The sequence below is a fragment of the Piliocolobus tephrosceles genome, chromosome 10 (genome assembly GCF_002776525.5).
Source record: "Piliocolobus tephrosceles isolate RC106 chromosome 10, ASM277652v3, whole genome shotgun sequence".
NCBI lineage: Eukaryota > Metazoa > Chordata > Mammalia > Primates > Cercopithecidae > Piliocolobus > Piliocolobus tephrosceles.
In genome coordinates this window covers 103,755,391-103,763,966 of record NC_045443.1, presented here as the reverse complement: position 1 = coordinate 103,763,966, position 8,576 = coordinate 103,755,391, and the positions used below count along the sequence as shown (strand labels likewise).

The window sequence follows — 8,576 nt, the reverse complement described above, 5'->3', positions numbered from 1 at the left end:
AGCTGGGCGTGGTGGCACATTCCTGTAATTCCAGCTACTTGGGAGGCTGAGGCAGGGGAATCGCTTCAATCAGGGAGGCGGAGGTTGCAGTGAGCCAAGATCGTGCCATTGCACTCCAGCGTGGGTGACAAGAGTGAAATTCCATCTCAGAAAAAAAAAAAAAAAAAAAAAAGCCTCCAAATTCTAGTAGGATCCATGGAAGATGAAAAGCATCATATTAATATCCACAATTTACTGAGTGTATATATTCTAGCCCTTAATCTTCATACTAACCCTGTGGGATGTATTATTGGTGTAACTGCTAATACCACATACATTGTTACCATCACCCCTTTGGAGATTAGAGAACTGAGGCATAGAGGGGGAAAGCAATTATCCAAGATGATCATACGTGGCAGAACAGGGATTTGAACCCAGTCACTCTACCTCTAGATCTCAAGCTCTTAATCAAGGAGCCTGGGCTCTTGTTGGAGAAAAATCCTTTATCGATGTGAAAACATTCACACATAGTGCCTGATAGCATTGTGCTGAAGTGTGGTTCCAATTATAAATGTGGTAGGAATTCAGTCTGGAGAGGAACTCCCAGTGCCTGGGCATGACTGTGTGCTACGCATTGTACTGGGTGTTTTTCATCCTTCCCATTTAAGGAGATGGAGCATGGCATATATGGAAGGAGAAGAGGGGGAGCTTCGGAACTGGACAGGTAGGGTTTAAATCCTAGTGCTGCCATTTACAAACTGCGTAACCTCTGGGAAATGACTTAACCATTCTGATACGGTTTCTTCAATTGAAAATAGGGATTGTAAACAGCTACTTTACAGAGGAGGGTTCACTGTCATAAAACAGTACCAGCCTATGGTAGAGCAGATGCTGTTGATTCAATAGATACTGATGAAGTCCCACATATCTGGGAGTAACACTATTAGCCAGAATAAGCCAGGTTATGCTGCTTTAACAAATCCCACTGGCTTAACATAAATAAAGTTTAATATTTGCTGACGCTACTTTTCCAAAGCAGATTGGCTGGGATTTTCTGCCATCTTTACACAGCGACTCAGCTGGCTTGGGGAGGCTCCAACTTTGTACCACCATGATTGTCAAGACAGGAAAAAGAAGACATGGGGATTTGGTCACTGGCTCCTAAAGGTTCCACGTGAAAGCAACACAATCACTTCTGCTCTCATTCCATTGGCCTAAGCAAGTCCTATGGTCACATCTAACTTCAAGAGGATGGGGTAGTGGATTTCTACCACATCCCAGGGGAGGGGAAGAAGTAGAAAACATTTTAAAATACTACTTTAGACACATGTGTTTATCTCTACAATAGATCTGCTAATCCGTATCTTCAGAGGAAACCCAAGCTCTGAGAGGTTAAGTCATTTGACCAAGGTCACACAGCCAATCCTCTGCGAAAATAGGACTTAACACATGCCACTCACCCTGACTGTTGGATCTATAGGGACAACGTCCACAAACTTTGTATAGAAGCAGAACAGTTTCAGGAGGGGGCAGGGAGGCCCTGCAGAATAGGAATTGAATAGGCATGATGCACCTTTGTGTTTGTGTTCTGTGATTGATCCTGGGAAAGGGAAGAAGGGGCAGGAGAGTTTGTGTCAAACATCAGTAGAAGAAAAGTTTGGACAGGTAAGAATATCACGCGTCAGAGTACAGCAGAGACACGTGTAGAGGGTGAGGGCAGTGTTTCAGGCCATTACTCTGGCAGCAGTGAGGAGGCTCCCGGGGAGGGCGGGCTGTTGCAGGAGTCGGGGTACGGTGACGAGGGGTAGACAGGAATGAAGGTGGCGGGAATTCAGAGGTAGGGCTGAACCTGAGAGCTGCAGAGGAGGCTCCAGTGAGGTCCACTGGTGGAAAAGAACCGCCATGCGATTTGCAGAACACCAGACATTCTTCAGCCTTCACTCTTCCCACCCCAGTCTGGTATACTGCACCATTTGTTAAAAAAAAAAAAAAAAAAAAATTCCCCAAGACCTCTTTTTCTCTAGCTTTCTTCCTTATTTTTTATGGTCTCTTCTTAAAAGGGGGACAGTCACACCGCGGTGGAAGGCCCTTCCTGCCTGACCCTTACCGTGCGGGGTACCGTTCCTGTCACCATCGCCAGGATTTGGCTGGCCCTTACAGTGAAAGGAAATCTTCCAAGGCCTAAGGAGGCAAGAGGCCTTCAAGTTGCCTCCTGCTCAGCAAAGGGGTTGCTCAGCAGGCCGGGGTTCCTGGTCCACCCCAGGTCCCTGGTTTGCCCACCTCCGATGGTGGCCTCCGTTGGCAGGGTGGGCGCCTCTGGGGAGCCAGCTCCGTCCCGGCGCCTTTAGAACCCCATCTCTTCCACGTCCCCGGCCTTCCTCCCCTTCCAGGCTGCTGTCCCCGCCGGGGTCCAGATGGTGTCGGAGGGCCGGCGGTTCGACGGCGGGCCCGGGGTTCAGCCTCCCGGCCTCCCTCGTCCCCGACTCTCCTTTCTTCGGAGAGGACGCAGGGGCCGGGGCCAAAGCGCCGCTCTTGGGATTCTCCTGGACTCGGAGGTGCCCCAGGCGGGCGCAGCTCTGCCCCGCGGGGTGCCAGCCTCGGCGGGCAAGGTCCGTGAGTCACCGCCTGTAACCCAACACCAGGCCTCCCTGCCCCTCCCCCAGCTCCGGCCGCCAGGCCGCGGCGACACCTACAAGAAAATGAAGGGACGCCCGGGCCCGCGGCGCCCCCGGCCGGATGGCGAGCAGGTCCCGGCGGCCCCCGGCTCGCGGCGCTCTAGCTTCCCTGGCTCCGGGGCTCGGTCAGCCGCAACCGCCGCCCCGGCGCGAGCAGGAATCCAGGCCGAGCGGCCAGAGCCGGAGGCCGAGGCGGCGGAGGGCCCGCGATAGCTGCGACTGGCGAGCCCGAGAGCGCCCGGGGAGGGGGCGCCCGGCTTGGAATTTCCCGGTTCCCTCCGGCCCAGCGAGGACAAAGCCCCCCTGGCCGCCGCCGTGGCCTACGCCGCGCCGCACAAAGGGCGAGTCGCGACACGCTCCCATCCCCCTCCCAGCTCACGGCGGCCCCGGCCCTGGGTGGCTGCAGGGAGGTGGGGGAAGCCCTAGCTGCACCGCCCCTCGCTCCCCCTCCCCCGGGGCAGCGCGAGCGCCGTCCCCGCCCCCGCCCCGTCTGCGCGTCCTCTAGGGGAGGGGTTGGGGGGCGCGGCGCCCCACATAACACTCCCCCTCCTGCGCTCCGAGCCACCCTCTCCCCTCCTTCCTGCAAACACCACCGCCTCCCCTGCCACCGCCGCCACCTCGCCCGAAGCTCCACAGTTCGCCGCGGCCGGGGGGCGGTGCGCGGACCGTGCGCGCCGCGGGCGCCAGATGTGCAGTCCCCGCTGCCGCCAGTGACCGAGCCGCAGCCCGAGCGGGATCGGGCCGCCTCCCTGATGCTGCGGGGGCGACCTTGAGCTTTCCGCGGCTTCCCTTAGTGGGGACCACGACACCCCAGCGCTGTGCCCGGTGTTGCCCTCTGCAGCCCGGCTCGCCCCGCGCTTGGACATGGAAGGGGCCGCCGCGCCCGTGGCGGGGGACCGCCCCGACTTGGGGCTGGGGGCGCCGGGCTCTCCTCGAGAGGCGGTGGCGGGGGCGACTGCAGCCCCCGCGGCGGCGGCCGCCCCGGAGCCCAGGAAGCCTCATGGGGTGAAGCGGCATCACCACAAGCACAACTTGAAGCACCGCTACGAGCTGCAGGAGACCCTGGGCAAAGGCACCTACGGCAAAGTCAAGAGGGCCACCGAGAGGTTTTCGGGCCGAGTGGTGAGTGGGTCAATCCTGGAAGGTGCGGGGGAAGCTGGCTGGACGCGCCTGGGGACCGGTGGCGTGCGAGGCGGGGATCTGTGCGCCCTAGGGCTCTCTTGACAGAGAGGGGGCTCATTGGGAAGCCCCGAGACAGACTCCTCACTCTTTCCCCAGCACCCCGTGACTCAGGCGTGTCTCTGTCCTGAAACACTTGTTACATCCTGTCTGCACATATTTTATTTTATTTTTTGGTTTGTTTTAAAAAATTTAATCCCAGCAGCAAAGGAATGTTTTAGATTTGCAAACACTTTGCAGTGTTGGGACGGCGGGGGTCTCCCTCGCAGGCACACATTCAGACCATGCTCCGAAATGCCTTATTTCCACAACTCTCCAAATAACCACATTCCCAGCTAGGAGCTAGCCCCTCAAGTCCCGTGTTTTGTAGGTGTCCCTACCCCCTTGCACCCATTTGCCCGCAGCCCCTTGTCTGCATCCTCCCACTCAGACTCTGCATTGCCCTGACGATGCTGTGGCTGCAAGGGAGGGCGACTTCTGCCTGTTTTTGAGACAAGGTTAGGGAGCAAAAATAAAGACTACTGCAAGTCTGAGGATTCTAACAGTTTGTATCGTGGCTTTGGGAGGAGTGAAATGTCCAGGGCATGGGTAGCTACACAGATAGCTGTGCTTAGTTGCAGCAGGCTCAATTGCGTTTCAGCTCCTGGTTGCAGGGCTACCGAACTGCTGAAGGGGTCTGGCCCCGCTGCTCTTGTGACAGCCGACACCCTGCCAGGGTCCTGGCACCATTTGCACAGCTCCAAGAAGTGCTTTGAGGGCCTTGGGGTCTGTCTGCCTTGTCCCAGCCTTGGTTTGTTGTTATTTTCACTTCTGCAGAACAGGCCCTTGAAATCCACACTGCTTGTGGCTAGAGAGTTGGGTTCAAAGTGACTGACTGTTGCAGAAAGATTTTGTGTGGTGTGTGGCAGAAAATTAACATGGTTCTTTGATTTGAAACAGATCAGATGTATTTTAATCGATTTAGGGCCAAAGTCAGAAACTAATTATGGGACTCCTTGTGTACACTTTTGGGGGTGTTTTGAGGGCTCAGGGTTGCTTATAAACAACAAATGACTGCAGGAAAAAAGGAAAATGAGCTGTCAAATAACAGCTTAATATTGACATGTTTCTTTTGCATTTGGGCAGAGACAGTTCTGTGAAAAAAATGGGGGTGCCAGTCAGGAAAGTTCAGTCCCCAAATTCTCAAATATCTAGATACCTGGATAATGCCCTCCCAACCCATTTCTCAGATTCGATGTTTGAGTCTATATAACTTCATCCCATAACGTTATTTTAAAAAAATCTGTTATCAATTAATTGGAAATTTGAGATGTACATTTCTTTTTAAAGCTGGCTCTGTAATAAATTCTACAGCAAGCAAGTAGTTGAGAATTCACTCTGGGCAGGTGCCATTTTTGTAGGATGAAATTGTTAAAGGGGAGGGTTGTAGGGGTGGCCTCTGATGAAGGCATTTTCAGGTTTGTGGAAGAAGAGGCTGGGACATGTGCACTTCATTCATGCTTTTCTTCTGAGGTGATATTCCCCAGGCTGGATGTTGAATAAGCAAAAACTAAGCTTAGCTCCCTGCTCATGTTGTCTTAATAGCTGCTGAAGAATCGCACTGGGAAGGTGGGAAGCAGAATAACGAAAAACAGACGCAGTTCAAGTTGCAGGTTGAGAATGTGAGACTATGAGGGGTTGTTGAAGTGGTAAGAGTGTGCCTGGGGTCTGTGAAGGGACCCCAAAGTCTAAATGCTGGGGCACTGCCTCAGACCCTTCTAAAGAACGAACCCTTGTCTTACGGCAGACGCCTTTCTGAGCGTCATTGGGACTTCCTGTCAGGTGTTCTTCGAACTGCCTGATCCACAGACTAGGTTAGAGTGAAAGGGATTTGCATCAGTAGGCAGGAGTCTGCCTTTCTCTTTTGGGGGATGTCTTTCTCTATATTTGCAGAAACTGAACATTCCGTCAGGATTTAGTCAAGAGGCCACGAGGGGGCGCCCTGAGAACGAGAGAGGCTTCTTGACCAGCCACAAGTCTGAAGTCCCGCTGTGTTATTGTTCAGCCCTAGTTCAGTTTCCCATTGTGCTGTTAATTTCAGCTAAATCTCTAGTTTTACCCCAAAATTATGTAAAGATTTTAAATCTGGCAGCAGACCCACGCCCAGAAACTGGCAGGCTCTAAAATGCTTCATTTATTCACGGGGCTGCTTTCTCCTTGATAGCTAAGCTTATAGAATGTTAGCCAGATCCCTGGGTGAAACCCTTGCATAAAACAGATGGGAAAACTGAGGTTTGGGGAAGGGAAGTCCTCCTTGGCCCCCCGTCCTCCCCTTGCTGAGCACACTGCTCACGGATGGTGTTAAAAACTTAAGTGAGAAACAGGAATTGTCAAGTGGAAAATTTCCTGTGACTGGCTGAGCAGAAAATAACACCAAACACACAAAAAAGTGGTCAACGAGTTGTTCTTGCCCATACAGTGCCTGGTGATTCAGAACCTGTTAAGAGCAGCAAGAAATTTTCATCTAAAATATGAACTTGGAGTTTTCTTCTGGTACCAGTGATGTGCTAAACATTCACAACTTGCTTTGAAGGTGCAGTTGAGGAGAACTGAAAGGGCGCTATCTTAATTTAGCCTTTTGATCTTTGGGTAGAATTTTGAAGTGATGCTTTATTTTCTTTTGCACCAATGCCTTTTACAGCGTCTCTCAAGAGGAGCAATGGTTCCAACATATTTTACTAATGTGAGTGGCCCAAGACAGGTGCCGGGTACGGGGCTCTATGAAATGCTGTGAAATCAACATCCCTGTTGAAATCAGGGGCTCTTCTCAGAGAGGAGAGAAGTTTCAAAAAAATGAGGATGTGGTGGTTTTTAATTGCATACCTGGAAGGACCTTCCGAATAAAACACAACACAACACAGCATCATTTTCTATGTGCCGCGAAAGGCAGTTCTGAAGAAAAGTGCAGAATGAGATGCTTGGAGTCAGCTGGTGCGACCCTGTGCACCGTGCAGGCACCCTCCTGCAGTCTTGCGGCCTCTGCTAAAGCATGTCCGTGAGACCAGGACTCAGAGTGGCTTGTTCCAGAGATGAACAAGCTCAAAAATGAGGCACTCTTGCAGAAAGGCTAAGAGCCCTGGCTTACATTCAAGTCCTTGATCTATCCCCTACTAGCTTTGTGTCTTTTGGCAAGCTATGCGACTTTTTGAAACCTCAGCTTCTTCATCGGTAAAACGAGCTACTAAGAGTACCAACTTCATGGACTTGTGAGAACTGAATACAGTGATCTATATAAAACCTCAAAAGGGGACATTAATCAATTTAGTTCCTCCTTTGAGCAGATTTTTTTTTCTCATCTCGTTTTAGGATTTCATTAGATTTTAAGACCACGAGAGAGACACAATGCATTGTATCATGCAGAGAGAGATAGAAGAAATAATCAACTTTTCAGAGTAATAAAATAAATACCAAATTAATTAGGGAGGTGTGTCCATAGGAAGGTGAGATAATTAGCCAGATTCAGATAGGATCTGAATGCATGTCTCAAGTCTTGAATTTGGGCCTTGTTTATTGCACAACTTTTGTTTTGATACAGTTTTGGGCAGGCCTGTCGGGTGAGCCTCTGTGTCATAATTCAGCGTGCATTTTCTTTGAGCTAAGCTCCCTGGACCTGCAGGCCACACAAAGCATTGCAAAAAAAAGAAAAGAAAAAAAAACCAAAACCACACAATTTTATGTCCTGTGATCACCTCTATGTCAAGGGTCGAGTTCAACTTCCTCCCTGTACCAGGTTGTCTCTAGTGAGCAGTAGGTGGTGTGGTGTGAGCTGGAGGCAGGGTCCCTGGCAGGGAGTCTGGGATGGGAGTGGCAGGACTGGTGGTCAGTGTGTGCCCCTCCCCCACAGTCCGCCCTGCTGCCCCTGGCCACTAGAGCATTAGCTTGGGTGATGGGGCATCCTCACCTAGCAAGCCAAGTGTTTTGACCAAAAATGGGTGTTTGAAGCACTGGCCCAAAGCTATTCATAGCCTCCTGCTGGAAAACTGCAAATCAGGGAGGTAAATTAGCAAGCTGGCCTGCCAAGCCAGTGTGTGTGTTGACGTCACATGCATGGTGGCAGAAGTGCCATGTTGCAGCTAAGGCCCAAATCCAGTTTTAGAATGTAAGGGACCATGGCAAACATGTGATTCAAACTTCTCATCTTCGAGGCGGGACCAATAAGGAGCGGAAGTGTTAAGTGACTTTGTCGAGGTTGCACAGCTGTTGAATGACTGAGCTTGATCTTAGAAACCTGACTCTTGGTTTGGTATTTTTCCACCTCTCATTTAATAAATCTTTACTGGAGAAAGATATGGGCCTCACTCTTAAAGAACTTATAATCTAGTAGCAAAGATGAAATGTACTTAAACATTGAACTAATTCTGTTCAGTTCAACGAAGATTTATTACCATCTGCCATATACTACTCACCATGTTAAACACTGAGACATAGAAATGAGTAAGACCCAGGGAGCTTCCAGCCAGGTGAAAGAGAAGGCGGAAGTATTACTAGGCATGAGTAACTCTTCCATAGAGGATTTGATTGTTTCAGGTGATTTTCAAGTTGGATGACAGCTCATTGAAGCTTAGCTCATCAAACTGAGTTTGATCCTGGACAGAATCATATTTCTGCTGCTACCATTATTTACTACCAGTTGATATTTTGAGAGCTTGTGGTACCTCACACTGCGCTAAGTGCTTTAGAGACATTTTCCCTCACTTAACCTTC

At 50.9% G+C, this 8,576-nt stretch overlaps 1 protein-coding gene across 1 annotated transcript in view; it reads left to right on the top strand.

Moving 5' to 3' along the window:
• The first annotated feature begins 3,464 nt into the window (after window positions 1-3,464).
• The window catches only part of NUAK1 (NUAK family kinase 1), a 73,013-nt gene continuing 67,901 nt past the window's right edge, over window positions 3,465-8,576 (top strand). Inside the window, exon 1 of the mRNA XM_023209291.2 lies at window positions 3,465-3,776. Coding sequence (XP_023065059.2) covers window positions 3,519-3,776 — 258 coding nt within the window. The 5' untranslated portion in view covers window positions 3,465-3,518. The remainder of the gene's footprint in view (window positions 3,777-8,576) is intronic.